This window comes from Phascolarctos cinereus, unplaced genomic scaffold, assembly GCF_003287225.1.
Source record: "Phascolarctos cinereus isolate Bilbo 61053 unplaced genomic scaffold, phaCin_HiC Scaffold_1;HRSCAF=81, whole genome shotgun sequence".
NCBI classification, from domain to species: domain Eukaryota; kingdom Metazoa; phylum Chordata; class Mammalia; order Diprotodontia; family Phascolarctidae; genus Phascolarctos; species Phascolarctos cinereus.
In genome coordinates, this window is record NW_027555514.1 from 276913624 (window position 1) to 276935525 (window position 21902).

General features: G+C 44.7%; 1 protein-coding gene across 1 annotated transcript in view; it reads right to left on the reverse strand.

Annotated features, from left to right (window-relative positions):
* The window catches only part of SYN3 (synapsin III), a 376352-nt gene that overhangs the window by 318059 nt on the left and 36391 nt on the right, over positions 1-21902 (reverse strand). The window contains 1 exon segment of the mRNA XM_078150457.1: positions 8253-8293. Within this exon segment, the coding sequence (XP_078006583.1) occupies positions 8253-8293 (41 nt within the window).

Consider the following 21902-nt stretch of genomic DNA (forward strand, 5'->3'; position numbering starts at 1 on the left):
CCTCATAAGGAACAAGTAAGATAATATTCATAAAAAGCATTTAGCACAGTGCCTGGCACATAGTAGCCTCTCTATACATACTTTATTCCCTTTTTCCTTCCCTCAGTTATCTAACTAGAGGCGATAGGCTGAAATGTGTTCTTTTCAACGTGAGCCAATGCCTGTGCTCTCCTCACGGGGCTAAGTGTTTTCTGTAGGCACCCAACTTTCCACTAAGGGAAGGCTGGCCCAACCTTCTGCCCCAATCCCCAGAATCGGATCATCTGACTCTATGCCCTCCCAACCTGTTTGGGGGTCTTGGAGGCTGTGGAGATGTGTCTTTGGCTGAAGCAAGTTCTCGTGCCTTGTGGTTTGGCCAATGGGAAATAAAAGATCCTAAAATCCCTCCTCAGCTTTTCTTCTTGAGACAGACATTTCACCTGGCTGAGCAGACATGAAGACCCTCTGGAATGCAGAGGCCTTGTGGCTGCCCAGCCTCCACTGGGGCCAGATATAAGCTGTAAACTCCCCTTTCCTCTGCTCACTATCCTCCGTGAATTCCTGAAGCATGAATCAATTTCCACCTTTCCGAGAGCCAGGAGCAGTCAGCTGTGGGTACTTTCAGAGTTTCCCCAACTCAAGCTCTTTGGAGAAAGAAGGGTGCCCATCTGTGACTTGGGGAGCTGAAAGTTCCTTTCCTGACACAAAGTTAGGGAGCCTCACCCAGTTCAAAGGTTATTATAAAGCTGTAGATTAGGGAGGAAAGATTTCGGGAGAGAAGGGACCTCAGCTAGCCCAACACCTTCACTTTAGAGTGGGAAAGAAAAGTGCTCCCCATTTTACAGATGGGGGAACTGAGGCCCAAAGAGATTTTTAGGTCACAGATTTAGAGCTGAAAGGGACCTCACAGGCCATTTAGTCTAACCTTCTTATATGATGGATGTGGAAACTGAGGCCCAGAGAGATTAGAGATTATACATGGATCTGGAGCCGGAAGGGACCTTAGAAACTATCTAATTCAAACTCCTCATTTTACAGGTGAGGAGAGTGAGGTCTTGAGAGATAAAGTAACTTAAGCAATCATCCAGGTAGAAGTGGCAGAATCAGGATTTGAACCCAGCTCCTCTTATCCACTGTGCCCTGCAGCCTCTCTATGACCGACCACTGGCTGCTTGGTTGTTCCTTTTCATGAGATCTCTGATGCCTCAGTTTATCATCACCCTCTCTCCAGCCTACTTTATCCCCTCAAAATAAAACTTGTCACAAACTCAGAGTCTGATTAAAAATAAAGATGCTAACTTAATTCAACAAACCCTTCTGTGTGGCAGGCTCTGTGCCGGGGCCTCGTGGAGCAAAACCCCAAACAGTTTAGCCCAGGTCTGGGGCCCTCTAGGTCCTCAAGGGCAGCCCTTTGCCTCAATCCAAACTTCACAGAACAATTCCTTTTATTAGGGGGATTTGTTTTATGAAGGGGATTTGTATAGTACAATAGAAAGAATGAACATGAATTGAGGAACTTCCTAATGGAGAGACGATAGTCTCCAGATGTACACAGGATAATAGCTCTAGAGCTTGAAGGGACCCCAGAGGTCACCTACTCCACCCTTTTCATTTTACAGATAAGGAACCTGAGCCCTAGGAAAGTAGAGCGCCTTACCCAAGGCCACACAGGTGGAATTATCCATCAGAGTTGGGAACTGGACTCCAATTCTCAGATGCTAATTGTATTCTTTTCCCCGTACCACAGCACGGGGAATCAATATTAGCAATTATATTCACGCGGCTGGAGGAGACTGTGGGGGCTTGGCGGATGGGACCTTTGCCCAGTCTATCTGACCAAGATAGGGAGCATCGCGCTCTGGTCCCCTCAAGTTTCAAGACAAAGACATCGGCGGCAAACAGACCCCTCGGCCAGCTATTCTCGGCACACGAAGAACTCATGGTAACGTGAGGTGCATACGCGGCAGCCTTCCAGGGAGCTGGGTGCCAAGAGAACACTCATCAGCTTTTCAAGATATCTCCTTTCGCAGATAAAAAGCCTTTCCTGCGTTGTGACTTGAAACGGGCATCCAGATGAGCAGATAATGGTTGGTTCTAGTTTGGGGCGCAGTGGAAAAGACGCCTACAAACGGAAAGCAGGCCCACCCTGCAGGGCCCAGTGATTGTGGGACCTGAAATAGGGGAGGCGAAGGACTGGAAAGACGTGCTTCCTGCCTCCCCAATTTACTCATCTCTCACTAGGGCCTCAGAATTTAGAAACAGGCAACTAGTAAAGGATGAAAGACTGGCACTGTGATCCTGGGTAAATAATTTAACCTCTCCATGCTCCAGGAAGTGGATCTGGAGACAAGAAGACCTGAGCTCAAATTCGGCCTCAGACACTCACTAGCTGTGTGACCCTGGGCAAGTCGCTTCACCCTGTTTGCCTCAGTTTCCTCATCTGTAAAATGAGCTGGAGAAGGAAATGGCCAACCACTCCAGGATCTCTTCCAAGAAAACTCCAAATGGGGTCATGAAGAGTCAGACACAACTCAATGACTAAGAAACAATTGTGAGCCAAGAAGTGTGTGAATGCTTTCAGGATACACACAAGAAGGAAATGGCTGACCTTAGACCAGGAACAACATTGGACCTTGGGTTTAAATCTGTTGTGTGGCCTTGAGCAAGTCCCATGACCAGGGGGAAAGACCCTGGATCTGCAGTCAGAAGACTTGGCAGTGAAGCTGAGTTCTGCTACTTAGTACTTGTGTGACCCTGGGGAAGCCATTTCTTCCTTCTTTCTAAAATTAGGGGGTTTGAGAAGATGCCATCTGAGGTTCCTTTCAGTTCTAAGTTAGTTAGGAACTCTGAAGTTAAAATGCTTTCCCTCATGTGAGTTTGAATGTGCCAAATTAAAAAAAAAAGCCTTTGTTTTCTGGAGCATCGCCCAGTTTCTTTCTTCTGTGGGGCTCTCTAAACTCCCTCTCCTCCAAATAGATGAAAGAGATTGGAACTACAATGGAGAAAGCCCACCAGGACAAGACAGAAAGAACCCAGCCCTTACCACCATGCCTGGAGCAGACAGTAAGAAGGTGCTTAATAAATGCTTGGGGACTGCGCCAGTGGATAGGGTTCCAACGAGGAGCGTTCTGGGAAATTTAACAACCAGGCTCCCTGAAAACTTGGCACTTGTAAATTTAATCTATTTTACTAATACTTTCTCCATTGCTTTCTCAAGTCTAGCCAATCAAACAAAGCAATAAATCAAGACCCAATTGGTAGCATTTATCAATTTCCAAGGTATAAGTGCTCACAATGAAAATTTAATAATCGACTCTCAAGGACTAGTCCACCATACCTCCAACTCCCAGGCAAGAGTAAAACCCCAGAGCCCTGAAGTAATGAATATTAATTATCACACTATGGGAGTTTAGGACCTAGTTGGGGAAAGAAAACCAGCACCCAAAATAAATTAGAGGATTAATATAGAACAATATGTAATTTAGGATTAAATCTATTATAATAAAAATCAATTAAGCATTCATTAGACACCTGCTAAGTGACAGACACAGTGCTGAGCTCTCAGGACCCAAGGCAGAAGTTGCCAAGAAAACCCCAGTTGGGATCACAGAAAGTGGACACGGCTGATAGGATTCATTATCAACAGCAAAATGGGTCCCTGCCCTCAAGGAGCTTATATTCTAATAAAAATGTACGGGGCAGGAAATGAATGCTTTGGATGTATAGGAAGAGGAGGAATCAAAAAGAATAAAAGACTTAAGCAGAACTTACCTGAAAGAGAGGTAGCAACCTTCCTCCACCTGGTTTGACGGAAAGGTCGTGGGATTTAGAACTATGGGGTCTGGGCTTGAACCCCAGCCTTTCCATCTACTGTGTAACTTTGGGCAAAGCCCTTAACCTCTCTGGATCTCAGTTTTCTCATCTGTAAAAGGGGGGGGGTTGACTAGATGTCTTTTAAGGTCCCTTAACTAAAAAACCACCTGAGCTGAAGTCCTCTGGAATATAGTTTTCCTGAGGTCTGACTCTCTTCACCTCCAAAATTCCTTCTCTCTCCCCAAAGTCCAGTCTTTACTTTTGTGTCATGTAGAAACACAGATCTTAGTCTGTAAGGGACCCTATAAGACACCCAATGTAACCTCCTAATAAATTAGAAATGCCCTCTGCAACTTTACTGGCCCTCGGTAAGCAATGGGAGTTTAAGCAACTTTGAAGATGCCTTTTCCCCAAGGTTTACCAGCCAGTTTACCCATCTGCCTTAGATTTGGGGCTTGAAGGGAACATGATTCACTGGTTTTGGGTGAGAAAGGCATTTCCTTACGGGAATCAGATCAGGTTCAGCTGGGCAGCTCAGTCCCACCCTGGATAGCCCTTCCTGGTTGAAGATTGAAAATGAAAAAGATTGAAAAATTAAAAGGGGGAAACTGAGACATCTGGAGCTGGAAAGGACCTCAGGGGCTATCTAGCCCAATCCCTTAATTTTACAAAAGAGGAAACTGAGGACCATTGAGGTAATATGACTTCCCCAAGCTTACATAAGTAATAAATACAGATGGAGAAATTGAGGCGCACTACTATTAAGTGTCAGAATTTGAACCCAAGTCCCCTTGACTCTATGTCCAGGGCTTATCCCACACTTTTAGCCACTGTGTGGGGCCAGAGGTTTCCCCCTGATTTCCACAACAGCCTCAAGACACAGAGCCAGGAAGCTCTTGGGAGGAGTGGCTCAGAGCAGCTGGAAGCACTTAGGAGAAGGATGGAGACAATGAAGATTAAAAGGCCATACCTGGAGGCAGAAGGCCCTCCCACAGAGAAACAAAGTGAGAAGAAATGGGGGCTTGTAGCTACTCTGGGTGGTTAGGGGCCAGGAGAGCTGGGGGAGGCGCTGGAGGCAGACCTGAAGCATAGGACGCAGAGCCCAAAGGGACCCAAATGCTCTCGTTTTATACACGTGGAAACAGAAGCAGCTGGAGGGTCCATAAGGGGTCTTTAGGCAGTCGGGCTCACCTCCATGCCAAGAGGAGGTACCCAAGGAAGTCTTGGATGGGGCTTCCATTTCTAAGGAGTTTTCAAAGTTAACACATCATCCCTCTCAAGGCAAGGAGATTTCCTCTTTCACAGACGCATCTCCAAGATGAAGCGGCTTGCCCAAGATTTCCCAGCTAGTCCTCATCTGAGCTGGGCTTTATCTCTAGGCTTATCTTGGTGCCAACTTCTACCCTCCCCTCGGTCCACATGAGCTCCTTGAGAGCAGAGATTGTGTCTTATCTGAACTTTTTAAATCTGATTCATGCTGTACCCCTAAGAGGTACAAAATAAACGTCTGATGATTGGCACTGGAGAAGGGATGAAAAAAGATTCATGTAGTTCGCATAGGTGGGAGATTACAGGTGTGGAATATTATTTACATACATATATAGTCAGACTTGGTCGCCACGTTGGTTTTGTTGAGATGATTTTTTGGGTCTTATTAAAAAAAATAAATAAAGCCAGGGCAGCTAGGTGGTGAAGTGGATATAGCACCAGCCCTGGATTCAGGAGGACCTGAGTTCAGATCTGGCCTCAGACACATAACACTTACTAGCTGTGTGACCCTGGGCAAGTCACTTAACCCCATTGCCTAGCCCAACCCTCCCCCAATAAAGCCAAACAATTATATAAGAGATCCTTGGATAGTAGGGGGGTGAAGGGTATATTTAGGTATTAAAGTCATATAAAAACAAAAAAATACCAACTGACACTTTTTAAATTAAAAAAAAAAGAATGAAGGAAAAACCCCAGACTTGTGTACATAAATCAGCCCATGCCCTACTCCTCTTCCCTCACCTCTCCACAAGACAAAAAAAAAAAAAAACAACCCCCCCCCCCGAAACAAACAAACAAACAAATCCCTCTTCATCTTTCCCTCCCTATGTACTGCCTTTTGGGGATTTCTTTTCTCCTTCAATAGTCTTTGATGTGCACTTTAACCTGGTTTCACCCATGGAGAAGTCAACTCCGTGCCCTTCCCGAATTCCCCATAGGGAACGCCATTTCAGGCATGGCTCAGCAAGTCCTGGTGCTTGAGCTTCTACAATACAAATATTGCCTTGAATTTTACTCCAAACCCTCTCAAATTCTTAGCAGTGTCCCTGAACTCTTATTTTTAATTTTCCCATCACTTTATATACCCCATGCTTCTTCTGTTGGTCAATTGTGTCCTACTCTTCCTGACTCCATCTGGGGGTTTCTTTGCAAAGACACTGCAGTGGTTTACCATTTCCTTCTCCAGCTTATTTTACAGATGAGGAAACTGAGGCAAGCAGAGCTAAGTGGACTTGCCCAGGGTCATATAGATAGTGTCTGGAGCTAGATTTGAACTCAGGAAGATGAGTCTTCCTGACTCCTTCCACAGCATCACCCTTCTCTTCTTTCTTTTATGAGGTCAGCCTGGCCTTGAAGGCAGGGTGATATAGTGAGAAGAACTAGGCTGAAATTCCAGCTCTGACCCTTATCAGCTATGTGACCTTAGGCAAGTCACCTCACCACTTGATTTGCACTCACTATAGCATGGAGGTGTTGTATGGAAAGTGCTTTGTAAGCCTGAAAGTGTTATAGAAATATAAGATATTGTTAGTACTATGTAGAACCTTAGATTGGACCTTGGAGGTCTAGTCCAATCTCCTGTTATAGATGAGGAAACTGAGGTTCAGAGAACTTAAGTGTCCACACACCCAAGATTGAACCCAGGTCCTCTAATTGTGCATCTCATGGGATCCTGTATTTCCCTTACTACTTGTATGACCTTGGACAAATCAGTCACTCCCTGGGCCTCAGTTTCCTTACTTTTCTTTTTGATTCTTTGTGTCTATCCTGTGGGACCTCGGGGAACGCATCAAATATAAACTAAGGAACCTTACTCCCTGGACTGACCTGTTTCCCCTTTTGTAAAACAAGGGAGTTTGTCTAGACAGCATTTGAGCATTTATGACCCTATGATTTCCCCAGACCTCAGTTTCCCCTCCTGTAAAATGAAGCAGTTACTCTAGATAGCCCCTGAGGTCCCTTAGTTTAGGTCACTTCTAACTCCAAATAGGAAATTTTTAACCTGGGGTTCACGAGGAGAATTCAAGAGCTCCATGAACATGTACAGAAAAAAAAAAACCCTACTTACATCTGTATTTTCAATAACTTCTAACTGAAATTTAGCATTCCTTTAAATGATGAATGTAGGCAATAAAGCATAATTCTGAGAAGGGGTCCATAGGCTTTAGCAGACTATGTCTAGGACACAAAAAGTGTTACTAGCCCTGGGCCAGATTTAGGATTTCCTTACGGCTAGAGACCCTGCCTTCTTTTGTAAAGTGCCTGAAGTCACCCAGATCTTACACGTCAGGGCAAAGATTCAAGGCTAGATCTGACTCCAAACCCAGGTGTCTTTCCACGGCACCACACTGCCTCTCATTTGGACTCTGCCCGGGAAAGCTCAGCCTCCCAATTTCAAAGCCAAAGAACTTAGAACGAGTTGCTATGGAGACCTCAGTGTGAGGCCCTGGTGCTCCAAGATAGCATATTTATAGGGGAAAAGATGAATAGGCTTGTCTCAATACTCTCAATAAACATTCAAGGCTTAGGAAAGTCATCTGCTGATGAGACTGACGTCGCTAATGTGCTTTATCTCAGGCCTTCCAGGGTCTGAGTCATGAATGCCCATGGGGGTCTCCACAGATTCTTTCCAGCACCTCCTCTGAATACTGAGATCCTGAAGGGGGGGGGGCTCGGCACCAAAATCTGGCTTTCTCATTGCTCCTCTCCCCCTTGGCCTGCCTTGCCAGGACACTATTTGTTTAACATCTTTCAAATCTATTCCATTAGCATTATGGACCTGTCAAGCCTTCCCTTCCCACTTAGGGCTAGGTTGTCAACTGGATGATCTCAGAGCAGGGAGTGTGAGGGCGGGCCATGTTGGCTTCACTTGAAAACCTCCGTGATCCAGGGTGGTGCCTGGGTAGATTTCACTGTGGTTCAGGGCACCCATTGGAGTTTGCTTTTGTGGACAAGAAGGGTCTACAGCCTTTTATTTGCTGTTGCACAGCTGTGTCTGACTCTTTGTGACCCCATTTGGGGTTTTCTTGGCAAAGATCCTGGAGTGGTTTGCCATTTCCTTCTCCAGTTCATTTTACAGTTGAGGAAACTGAGGCAAACAGGGTAACATAGCTAGTAAGTATCTGAGGCTGGATTTGAACTCAGGAAGACGAGTCTTCCTGACCCCAGGCTTTGCGCTCTATCTTCTACACCACCCAGAAGTCATTTTATTTGTAGTGTTATAGGAAGAGAACTGGATTTGGCATTGGAAGATTTAGGCTTGAGATTTGATTTCTTATCTGTATGACCCTGGACAAGTCACATAACCCCTCTAGGCTTCAGTTTCCTTATCTGTAAAATGAGCTGGTTGGACTAAATGGCCTTGAATTCCCTTCCAATTCTAGGTCAATGACCTTATTTTTCTCTTGGTCCCTTGGATCTGTCCCATGTGATAGGGAAGAAAAGATTTGGGGTAGACAGCTAAATCAAACACCCCAAATTCATATCCTTTCTCTGGACCTCAGTTTCCCAATTTATGATATGAGGGCAATGGACGATTACAGATGTTCCCCAAGAACCTTTCCAGTTTATCGTCCTATAATCCTATAACTTTTTTTAAAAGAAATACTTATCAATTTCTTTTATTTTTATATCACCTTGATTTCCAAATGTGTTCCTCCCCTTCCCAGAGAACTATTCCTTGTTATAAAGAATTATTTTTTTTAAACTGAGCCAAAGTAAACACCACAATCACCAAGGTCAATGTGGTGTACAATCCATTATTCTGTAATGAAGTCAGGGAGGTGCATTCTTATCTTCTTCCTTTGATCATGTTACTTGTACATCAGAACTGTACCATATTTTAGAGGGTATGATTGCAAGGGGAGTGAATACCTGAGACTGAAGAGAAGGCGGGTACCTGCTATAGGGAGGGGAGAATAGATGTGGGCAGGGCAAAGGTTTTGGGGTAGGGAGAGGTCTGTCTTGATCAGTGATGCCGCTGGGATTGACTTTTTTTTTTAAAATAAGATTCTTCCCAATGCTTTTCTTATTTCTAGCTAGCTCAGCTTTCAGTAGGAGCAGGGCAAGCAGAAAAGGGCTGGAGAGAAGGCACTGAAAATTCATACCCTTTCCCCCTTTTCCTGGAGGCTGGGAGGGAGTCCATGGAACAGATCTCCAGAGTTGACTTGGTCTCTTGTGTGTAGGGGTCTGGGGGTAACTGAAGGGAGATCATGGCCCCAGTAAACTCTGGCTGCATGTGTTCTGGGACTGCCTTCCCAGAGCGAATGACAGTGACACACACATAAACTCTTTCTTTCCCTTTCAATGGGGCAGCACAGAGGGTGGTAATGAGGGATGGCTGCTAGGGGCTCTCTAGGGAGAGAGGCCAGGGGGGCCCTGGGCCAGCACATGTGTTGAACAGATGCTGAAGCTTCAAGATTACCCAGATGTTCACTGACATTACAATGCAGAAAAGCTCTTCCTTGACTCTTGAGATGAGAGGATGAGCAGGACAGCCTTTCATACGGACCCCAAATGCAGTCCCACTAATGGAAACCAAATTGGAGGCAGGGAACCAGTCAGAAGAAGCCCTTGGTGATGAGAAGAATCCCAAACGGGGAATAATCACAAAGCTCTCCACTAAAGAATATGAAGTCATCCTGGGACTTGACATTTCCTTAAAGGATAGGCCTTACTATTTATCAACCCATTTGACAGATGATGATTGAGAATTTACTGTCAATAAGCATCTATTAGGCACCTGCTGTGTGGAAGGCACTCTGCTGGTTGCTGGGGATATGAAGACATAGATGACAGATAACTTCCTTTTCAGGAGTTTGGTCACAAACTTCTGGGAAACCAGTGGGTGATAAAGAAGGTACATCTCTAACGGCTCTCCCTTCCCACTCTCTAGTCCGAGTTCTGGGTCCCCAGGCTCTGGAGAGGCAGAGCTCATGAGTACCTAGTGAGTGACGTGTAGAACTGGTAGGATTTGCCCATTTATTTAAAACAAAGCTTCCCCAAGGTTAAGGTGGGTGCTGACGCAATGTGACTTCTGCCCAGCCCTCTAGAGAGAAAAATGAAGAAATGGAATGAAGGATGGGATAGCCCAATGACTCCTGAGCAGGCCGCATGCTGAGCTTTCTAAAGAGTCACTTCTCCCTTCCGATGTCCTTCACCATTTTATGAGTCAATATGATTCATCATCTTGTGTCCTCTTCCTTCATGGCTGCCATGTCTCTGATGGGCAAGAATGATAGAGGAAGCCAGGTGGCAAAGTGGATAAAGAGCTGGACCTGAAGTCAGGAAGACCTGAGTTTAAGTTCAACCTAAGATACATACTATCTGTGTGACCCCAGGCAAGTCACTCAACCCATTTGCCTCAGTTTCCTCATCTGTAAAATGGGGGTAATAGTAGTATCCACCGCCCAGGGTTGTTGTAAGGATAAAATAAGGCAATATTTGTGAAGCGCTTGCAAATGTTAAAGTACTGGATAAATGCTAGAGATTATTGGTATTGTTATTATATTTACAGCTGGAAGGGACCTTCAAGACCTTGTCCAGCACCTTCATTTTACAGATGAGGAAACTGAGTCTGCAGAGATGAAAGGATGGCAGTGGCAAGAGATGAAATGGCTTTTTTTTTGGCCTGAAGTGGTTTCTGTGTTTTCATTTTTAAAAATTATGATTTCCTTGTATCACCTGCTAAGAATAAAATGTAAATAGCACTTTGAGATTTGCAAAGCATTTCAAATGTGATCTCATTTGGTTCCTCCTAACAACCTCGTGTAGTTATTCAGTTGTGTCCAACTCTGTGACCCCACTTGGAGTTTTCCTGGCAAAGATATCATTTCCTTCTCCAGCTCATTTTACAAATGAAGAACTGAGGCAAACAGGGTTAAAGTGACTTACCCAGGGTAACACAGCTAGAAGTGTCTGAGGCCAGATTTGAACTCAAGAAGATGAGTCTTCCTGACTCCAGGGCTCTATGCACTATGGCACCACCTAGCTGCCCCTTAACAACCCATGTACTAAGTACAATTGCTATCCCCATTTTACTGACAAAGAAATTGAGGCTGAGACAAGTGAAGTGTAATGTTCAGGGTCATACAGCTAGAGTCTGAAGGAGGATTCGAACTTGGGTATCTTCCTGACCAAATTATCATTGTGCATGGATGGATGGACTAGATTCTCACTACCTTTTGTCAATATATTTTCCACATTTATGGCCAGAGTAAAGTTGATATATAGTCATGAGTGAGGGCTAACAGATGACTGAGCCCAAGTGGTAGAATTCATGCCCCTTGGGCACAGGGGCTGTTTTCCATTTTCCTTTGCATGGTAGCCTCAAAATATCAAATATGGTGTCTTGTATGGTAGCCACGGCACATCTAGGAAAGCAGAGGAAGGCCTGGGGGCCCTGGGTAGACTCCTTTCACAGGCTTTATGGAAGGTTATAGACAAGAACTGCCCTAAATGTGACAGAGTAGATGAATTCTCAGCTGCCCCAGTGGGGAGAGTTCCCATTCTGTTCTAACACTTATTTTAAATGAGCTCTGAAGGTAGCTTGAAGTTCTAGTTCTATAAACTTAGGAAGCACCTTGTACTGAGTAAGATAAAACAATACATGAATATCAGCTTTTATAACTCTCTTCCTCCTCTGCACTGGATGTTTGAAGGGTCCAGCAGTGAGAAGGGGCCTCTAGACATACCAATCTATGGCTTTTCATAATGAAGACCCATTCACAAACATTCACTCTCACCCCCTCGGTCTGCTTATGTTTCCATTCCCCATCACTCCTAGTATGTCAGGATGATGGCCATCTAGCAGAGTATCTTAACCTAGGGTCTGTGAACTTCAATATTATTTTATTTTTTTCCCCCCAGCTACCTGTCAAGAAAATTTTTAGCATTTATTTTTACAAGATTTTGAGTTCCAAAGGGTCTGTGAACTTTAAAAATCATTTTGGTAACTCTATTTCAATATAATTGGTTTCCTTTGTTAACCCATTCATTTAAGACCATTATTGTGAGAAGGATCCATAGGCTGCCCCAGGGCCATCGTACAAACAACGAAACAAACAACAAATTTTTGAGGACCCTTGTTCTAGGTCTTATTATCTTCACTTATTCTATTTCCATCACTTCACGGAGATTGACATCAGAGTCCAGAGTCCTCTAACTTCTTTCTCCAGCTCCACTCCAAAACACATTCTCCCCAGGAAACCCAGTATGAATTCAGTCCCTCAGAAAACAGAACACACAGGACTCCTCCTCTGAAGTCTTGAAATATATCCTCACATTGCCTAGAGACTTAGATTCAGACACTCAGCCCACGAATCTCAGTCTCTCACTACTAATCACTTAGTCCAAACTGAATACTCTCTTTCATACAGTTGGGTCCTTCATTAATCACTCCCTCTGCTTCCACAGTTACTCAGATCAAATACTAAATTCACTAAATTCTGTGGACTCAAACTCTATTCTACATTTTATCACAGACTCTCAGCTTAATTTGCCAACATACCTGTTCAACCAATTCTTGGTATTAACCATTCTGCTGCTCCATAGTGATGATCATGGCGAAGGTGATGGTGATGGTGAAGGCGATGGTGATGGTGGTGGTGGTGGTGGTGGTGGTGGTGGTGGTGGTGGTGGTGGTGGTGGTGGTGGTGGTGGTGGTGGTGGTGGTGGTGGTGTGGTGGTGGTGGTGGTGGTGGTGGTGGTGGTGGTAGTAATAGTAGTGGTGATGGTGGTGGTATTAGTAGATGTGAGGAAGGGCATGGTAATAATCTATCACCATGAGCAGCTGTGAGCCCTCATCAACTCAGATCACAGCTGTTACCATTTCAATATCTCTCACTCTTAGGTGAGGAAGAAGCAGATAGGTCACAGCTCTACCTGACTTCTCTAGCTCTAGCTCCTTGGCCTCTGCAGTTTAAGGTTGTAGATTAAAATATATATATATATATATATATATATATATATATATATATATATATATATATATATATATATATATATATATATTTTGGGTTAAATTGGTTAATGTTGTCGCTCAGTCATGTCTGACTTTTTGTGACCCCATTTGGAGTTTTCTTGGCAGAGATACTGGAGTCATTGGCCATTGGCTTCTCCAGCTCATTTTCCAGAGGAGGAAACTGAGGCAGAGTCAAGTGACTTGCCCGGGGTCACACAGCTAGTAAGATCTGACAGTGTACCACCTTACTGCCCTACTTGCCACAGGCTTAAGGTCTGTTGAACTGACTGACCATACAGCCTCTAGGTAACTCCTACCACAAGGCAGCAAACTGCATTCTGGGGAAGATGAAAGCAAATGAAAAGGCTTGTAGGAATGCTTTATCTAATCTAATAATACCAAGCTAGAAAGGCTTCAGGTGTGGGTCTTAAGATCATCCATTTAGAGCCAGAAGGAATGTCAAAGACATTCAGTCTTGTCCTCTCTAATTTACAAATGAGGAAATGAGCCCAGAAGTTAAGTGACTTACCCAGGGTCACCCAGCTAATAAGTGATTGAGTTGGGGCTCAAACCCAAGTCTTCTTGACAATAAATCTAGCTCTGTATTTATCATAGTACATATCAGCCTGTGGTAAAAGGCTCTATGTCCTCTTAGGATGGTTCTGGCCAAGAGGGACCAGGCTTGCTATCAGGTTGGCCCCAGGATGATGAATTATCAGATCATTGCAACCCTCAAAGTTGTAGAGAGCTTTTTGATGTGGGTCAATGGAGAGACCACCCACACTAATGAAATGAACAGAATCTTGAAGTTTTGGGAGGGAAACTTGGGAATTTTGTTCAGAGCTTACAATCACATTTTTCTTTAAAAATTTTTCTTGATAGGGGCAAGTCTCTCCTTCAAATGGGGGATTTAATTTTTGGATCCACGCAGAGGTCATTGAGAGGTAAGCAGGTGAAGGAGGGGGGGGGGATCAATGTGGGTGCTCATGCTTCTGGTGAAAAACAAAAACAAGAAATACCATCCAGAATCAACCTACAACCCCAAAGGAATGAGACCAATTGTCTTGCTTGGCTTGCAACCCGTCTCTGCCAATGGTTCCTAAACGGGAGCCTGGAAATCTTTTGAGCATTAGTAACTTTCCAGCAAGCATCCAGATCCCCAAGGTGACTCCATTGAAAAGTGTGCCAATTCCTGAGGGAGCTGAGCCATTCAGCTTTCTAACTCTTTCCCTGGGGCTGAGATGTTTGGACTGGTGACTGAGTGAATGGAAACTGACCTAGTCTACCATATGTAGTTGGGGCCAGATCATAGCGTGTTTCATAAGCCATCCAGCCCGGCCATCTTGCCTTCTACTCTGCTGCCACACACATGTCAGTCTTCCGAATATCCGCTTTCCACCTCTTACTCAAGGCACAATCATCAATGGAATGTTAGTGCTTCTGGAAAACATAAGTCATTTGACTGTCCTGTAGTTCCCTTCATCATGCTTGTGACTCCACAGATCAAAATATCCTCCCCTGACCACCATTTCTTGTTATTTATTGTCTCTCTCTTAAATGTAACCTCCTTGTGAAGTGGTCCAAACTTCTTGGAAAGCAAGTTGGAATTATATGAAGAAAGTGACTAAAATTTCCATATGCCTTGACCCAGAGATTCTATTGTTAAAATAAATTCCAAGGGGATCAATGACAAAAAAGCAAGTCCCCATATACATGGAAATATTTATAACAGCAGTTTTAGCAGTAGCAAAGACCTGGAAACAGAGTAGATATCCATTGATTGGGGAATGGCTAACCTAACTGGGTTCATGAATGGAATAAAATATTACTGAGATGTAAAGAATGCAGGAGAAGGGAGGGAATTTAGGGTAATGTAGAAGATATAAAAACAAAAGATAAATTTAAATTTACTTTTAAAAGAATGTAAGTCTTTTTGAGGATTTCTGGAAGTTGTATCTTCAGAGCTTTGCTTAATGCCTGGTACCTATGGGTAATAGTATAGTAGGCACTTAATAAATGCTTTTTCTTTTAATCATTCATTTGTGCATTGGCTCATTCATTCATTCAAATGCCTAAGGTGTTATGCATCTGCATGGCCTGGAGGAAAAAGTGCCAACTTTGAAGTCTCTAAGCATTTATTGAGCAACTGTATGCCAAGCTCTGTGCTGGGCATGGAGGATTTAAGACAAAAGTGAAGCCAGCTTCGCTTGAAAAGAACTTACATTCTAAACATAACATGTACACGTGTAAGTGAAAAACACATACAGGAAATATGAAGGAATCTTTCTTAGGGGGTGGGAGAGGAGTATGCTAGCCACTGGGAGGATCAGGATAATCCTCGCAGCTAAAGATTCTAAGAGGTGGAGATGAGGAAAGAAGAGCATTCCAGGCAGGAAGCATGGTCTCTACAAAGGTTTGGAGGTGAGAGATGAATTAGCAAGTAGTCTAGTTTGCCTGGAGGGAGAAAAAGGGAAAATAAGCCTAGACCTAGAGATAGGAATCAGATCGTGAAGGTCTTTAAACGTCAAGGGCCTGATTGCCCAAGTACTATTGGAAAGTGAGTAAGAAGATAGGTAAGGAAGAGGTTCTTGTCTCCCTCCCACCAGCACTGTCTTTGGTCCTGTTTGGTTGTCCTGCCTCCTCTGGATGGGTCTACTGCAGAGAAGGGTGAGAAGACTTATACGAACTGATGCGGTATGAAGTAAGGGATACAATATTCACAATGACAACGTTAACGAAAAGGACAGAAAATGTAAGATTGGATACTGTGTAGTTCAAATGCCCCAAAAGATTCACTCTGGAGAAGAGTTGCAATTGGACTCAATTTCTCCAGCTGTACAAGACTAGATGAGCTAAGGTCCCTTCCAGTTCTGACATCACACAGTAGCCATAATGATCCCTGTTGCATCTACCAGGTCTTTTACCTGAGCTTGAGGAAAGAACAGTTTGGCTGTGTGGGCTTCTGTTGAAAGTTCTAATGAATGGTGAGAAAGCAGAAAGAGGCAGATGGGGAGGAAGGAGGTGAGGTTGCTGAACCATCAACAGGCTAAGAAATGAGGCCCCGAAGAGTTTAGAAACGATGATAGTCACTTGACTGGGGATATATAACTTCTGGCCAGGGCTCTCTGTCTTCACCCCTTGGAAGTAATTAATCATATGAAGCCTCGTATCATCAGATCGCACAATCCTAGATTTAGAGCTAGAGACCACTGAGTCAAAGCCCATCGTTTTACATATGAGGAAACTGAGTCATAGGCAGGTGACATTCATATCACATAGGCAGTATATATATATATATATATATCACACACTTAGACCTGGAAGTGCTCGCAGGGGCCCTCTAGTCCAATCCACTCATTTTCCAGATGAAAAAACAATCTATACCTATACTGGGAGCAGTTAGGTGGTTCAGTTGTTAGAGTGCCATGCGTGGAATTAGGAAGACTCATCCTTCTGAGTTCAGATCTAGCCTAACTGTGTGACCCTAAACAAATCACTTCACTCTGTTTGCCTCAGTTTCCTCATCTGTAAAATGAGCTGGAGAAGGAAATGGCAAACCACTCCAGGATCTTTGCCAAGAAAACCCCAAATGGGTCACAAAGAGTCTGACACAGCTGAAAAATGACTGAACTCACCTACCTGCCTACCTTTGAGGAGTAAAATAAAGGGAAGGAGGAGAGGTTATGCCCAAGAGCTTTTGCTGAAATGATGAAGGGAACTGAAAGGAATGAAAACAAGACCTAGAGTTCCTGTTTATCGCTCTCCACAAGGCCTCCTCTCTTTTCTCCATCTTTCCACACCTCAGTTCCAAGTGCGGAGCCGCACATGGAATACGGAACTTTAAGGCGGCCCCACACCAAGCGCCGTATTGGGAGAGAAGCACTTGGCCGCCTTGCTAGATTGTGTTCCTGCTAATTCATCCCAAGGTCCTGTTCATTTTTCATTCTTCATCACTTCTCTGATTTACAAGACAAACTAATCGATTGCCAAAAGGGTAGAGACATGCATCGTTTTGAAGCAATACAAAGCAAGCCCTCTTGGGTCAGAGGAAGCCAAGGCAAACAAATAAATCTCGCATGATTGTATTCACCGAATAGCGAATAGCGCTGTGTAGATCGGTAAGAGAACTGAGCTCCGGAGGACTCAGCCCTGCATAGAAATATGCCAAGCTCTGGCTAATGTCAAATGCTAGGAGGTCATGCAAGCGCGAGGGAGTGATGAAGGGACTCGGTGTGGAGACTCGACATTTCAGACCAAGCCCAGCAGCAAACCATTATCCAGGCCAGACTCCAGGGTGTGAGAACCACAGAGACTCCCAAGTCAATGAGGCGCCGCCGTCTATTTCAATTCTGCTAAATGGGCCAAGTCTAGGCCCAAAAAAGTCTAGGAGAAGAACACTCCCATCTCCCCAAAATGGTGGAGGGGAGTAGGTCGATGTAGACTGGAAGAGAGTTGGAAGAGACAGGTGAATGTAAGCTCCTTGAGGGCAGGGGCTGTCTCGCCATTGTCTTTGTATCACACTGTGTGCTCTGCGTAAATACTTGCTTTTATTCTTAGATTGAAAAGAATATGCAGCCAGATAGATAACTGAGCAGAAATAAAGCTCTAGCAAGGGCAGTGGGGGAGGGGCAGGGAGGAGATCAAGGATACATGGCAAGCACTCAAAAAAAAAATGCTGCATTGAATCACATCAGTCAAGGTGCGAGAAGTCATTGAATATTGTCAGTTTTGTGAGAGAATGTGAGAAAGAATGGCGTTTTCTCAGGTCAGTTATATATACCTACATCTAGCCAACTTTCCTTGCACCTAGATAGAGGAAATTTTTCTAAAATATTGAAAATATTCTAAATATCTAAAGATATTTAGATAAAGATATCCAAAATATTCTAAAATATCATTAGATAACCCTCTGAGAAAGCCTTCAATGCCTCACTCTCCCCCTTTCCTTTCTCCCTCCCCCTCCTTTCCTTCCTTCCCCTTCCTCTGTCCTTCTCTTCAGTCTTCCTTACTTCCCTTTCCTTCTCTCTCCCCCCTTTCCTCCTTCTCTTCCTTTTCTTTCCTGCCTTCCTCCCTTCCTCTTTTTCTCTTTCCTTTTTTGCCTTCTTCCTTTCCCCATCCTACCTTCCTCTTATCTTTCCTTTCTCCTTCCTTCCTTCCTTCCTTCCTTCCTTCCTTCCTTCCTTCCTTCCTTCCTTCCTTCCTTCCTTTTCTTGCATTCTTCTCTTTTCTTCCCTCTTATTCCTTCCTTCTTTCCTTTCCTCACCCTCTCTCCTCCCTTCTTGCTACATCCACCTTCCTCTTATTTTCCCTTTCTCCTTTTTTCTTTCCTTCCTCCCATCCCTTTTCTCCCATCCTGCTCTGTCCCTACCTTTCTCCTTCCTTCATTCCTTCCTTTCCCTTCCTTCCCCTTCTCTCCCCTACCTCTCTCTTTCCCCTCTACTTTCCTCATTTCTCCTTTCTCCCTTCTCTCCATCTCCTCTCTTCACTTCTCTCTTCCTTCTCTTCCTCAGGTAAGTTGGGCAGAGGACTGCGCTGGGCTGGGTACCTAGGAGAATGCAAACATAACTTAGGTCCCCACCTTGGAGGAGTTTCCAGTCTAACAGAAAGACATTTCTTTGGGATGTTCCCTGTCTCTGAACATGTTTATCCTGGGTTCTTCCTAGCAATGTAAGGACAGGGCTTCTGTCTTTTTCCACAGTGTCCTGAACGCTAGGCATGGGTTGGACAGGATGCTAACCTTACTTCTTGCCTGTCTATTATCATATCAGCATGTTTCCAATTAAAGCTTGAAGAGGCCTGAAGCCACAGAATCTTGGCAGGGACATTCATTAGCCTCCCCTAGCTCCTGCTTGCTAGCTGTCTTCCAGTACTGTGAGCCTGTTTAATATTAATGCAATCATCAGCCTCATCACTCAGGCACGTGGGGGATGAGGGGGTGGTGTGGGCTTGTGAAGGAGAGACCCTTTGCCTCGGCCACACCGGGACCTTTCAGGTTTCTAGCAGGACATTGCTGGAAGACGCTGGTGTGCCAAGAGAGCATTCTGGGTAGTGTCATACAAATGAAGCATCCCTTCCAGGACACTCCCCTGGGGGATTCAAAATCCCGGGCTCAGAAACGGCTGAATCAAGCAGTTTTAGAACTGCTGGGGGGGGGCGGTTCAAGGGGAACAACTATAGGCCTGTCATTCTCTCTGCCCTCTTAGGTCCACTGAGGACAATCATTTAGCTCATCTGGTACTTAGCTGGGAGACAGGCTCCCAAAATGCAAGGCTGATTCAGACTCAGCAGTAGCTCCTGTCCCCAAGGTTTTTTCTCTGGGGTTTGTGGTCGTGTGTGACGTTCCTTGTGGGAACAGTACTTGTACTAACAACTCACCCAGCTAGAAGCCAAGGCAATTTAGCCTCCTGGTTGGATTAGATTGGGCATGGTGGGGTGGGGTGGATAGTGATGGATAGCACAAAATGCCCAGATGCCTTAGATCAGAAGATTTACATACAGCTAAAGAAGGAACCCACAGGACCACCAATTCCAACCTCATTTGAGAGGATGAAACTGATGGCCAGAGAGACAGTGACATGACCAAGGTCACATGGGTAGTAAATGATTAGGTTGGGATTTGAACCCCAGGTCTTCTGTCTGACTCCAAGGACTTCTGACTCTTTGCTGTTTCCCCTATAATCAAAGGTTCTTAACCTGTGGTCCATTCCCCAACATCCCCCAGGGGGTCCATGAACTCACCAGAAATATTACATCTTTATTTTCAAACACAATTGATTTTCTTTGTAATCCTCTATATTTTACTTTATGCATTTAAAAACATTTTGAGAAGAGTCCTTAGCCTTCACCAGGATGATGCCAACTGGGTCCAGGACACACAAAAAGTTAGGAACTCCTGCCTTCCACAATCCTACCTTCTGCTGTTCATTGCATTGTCACTAATTCACCATTAGCCAAAGACTCCAGTTCCTTGGCAGAATCTCCAGATGTCTCCACATTACAGATGACAATTCCCATAACAGACATCTAGCTAATGGGGCATCTTGCCATCCACTGTGCTGGGCCTTGCCATTCAGCTTCTTTACCTAGACCTCTACTCTTGGCCCCCAGAATCCATACCCCCAAGACTGAGGGAAAGTAAATCTCCTGAGCTTTGGAACACTCCACCCTGGGGCTAAGCTACCTTAATTGGTGACAGGGTAAATCCAAATGTACCTAGACCAGGGTATGGAGCTGGCCTCTGATCATGCTTCATTCAGGTGTCCACTGAGACCATCCAGACTCAGGAGCTGCCATTGCACTGGGGGAAGCCCTGACGCCTTCTGCCTCCTGCTCTGAATGAGTAATCCACCAATAATATAATTGTTTCTGGAAGGGTGATGGCCCTATGACTACTCACCCTCCCCTGCCTCCCCAGACCCAAACATCCTTCACTGGCCATTATACCCCTGTAAGATTGCAAGCTGTTCTGGTGCAGCAATTGTCTCAGTTTTTGTATTTATATACCTTCATTCCCTCCTTCCCTCCTTCCCTCCCTCCCTCCCTCCTTCCTTCCTTCCTTCCTTCCTTCCCTCCTTCCTTCTTTCCCTCCTTCCTTCCTTCCTTCCTTCCTTCCTTCCTTCCTTCCTTCCTTCCTTCCTTCCTTCCTTCCTTCCTTCCCTCCTTCCTTCCTTCCCTCCTTCCTTCCTTCCCTCTTTCCTTCCTCCCTCCTTCTTTCCCTCCCTCCTCCTTCCTTCCCTCCTTCCCTCCTCTCTTCCTTCCCTCCTTCCCTTCCCTCCTCCCTCTCTTCCTTCCTTCCTTCCTTCCTTCCTTCCTTCCTTCCTTCCTTTCCTTCCTTCCTTCCTCCTTCCCTCCTTCCCTCCTTCCCTCCTTCCCTCCTTCCCTCCTTCCCTCCTTCCTTCCCTCCTTCCTTCCCTCCTTCCTTCCTTCCTTCCTTCCTTCCTTCCTTCCTTCCTTCCTTCCTTCCTTCCTTCCTTCCTTCCTTCCTTCCTTCCTTCCTTCCTTCCTTCCTTCCTTCCTTCCTTCCTTCCTTCCTTTTTTCTGTTTTCTTTCTCTTTCCTAGTACCCACCAGCACCCTGCACAGGTGATAGGCTTCCTCATAGCTACTGGCCTGGAAGCAATGAACTCAAACCAGGACATCTGCCAGGGCACTTGGGGTCCCCACAAATAAGGATCTGGAGGTAATTTGCAGCTACTGGAGGAAGGGTATGACCCAGGGATGGGACTGGAGAAGACATTGATTCATCCAGAGACGTGTTTTGAAATTTCTGGGCTATTTTCATAGTAACAGGATATTGGTCTTATCACCACATAAATGCCGTAGACTTCAATAGTAGACCTGGAATTAGGGAGACTTGAGTTCCAATCTTGCTACAGATACTTTATGTGATCCAGCCTCAGTTTCCTCATGGTAAAATGGGGATAATAATAGTATCTACTCCCCAGGGATGTTGTAATGAGATAATGTATATACATACCTTAAAATGTTATGCAAATGTCAGTATTATTTTTATTATTATAATGGCTTCTGGTATTAAAATAATGAGTACATGTAAACAAATGTCCCTCCTCTCACTCCCTAATACCTATAGCATCCTGGGCCTAATTCTAGGGAAACTTCTTAGAGGGTTATCCAGGGTTTGCTTGGTGGACTGTCTGTAAGCCAGTCAACAAACATTTATTAAGTGCTTACTCTAGCTGTGTAACCCTGGGAAAGTCATTTAACCCTGCTTGCCTCAGTTTCCTCATCTGTAAAATGAGTTGGAGAAGGAAATGGCAAACCACTCCAGTATCTCTGCCAAGAAAATCCCAAGTGGGGTCATGGAGAGTCAGACATGACTGGAAATGGCTGAACAACGACAAAAGTGTTCCAAGCACTGTGCT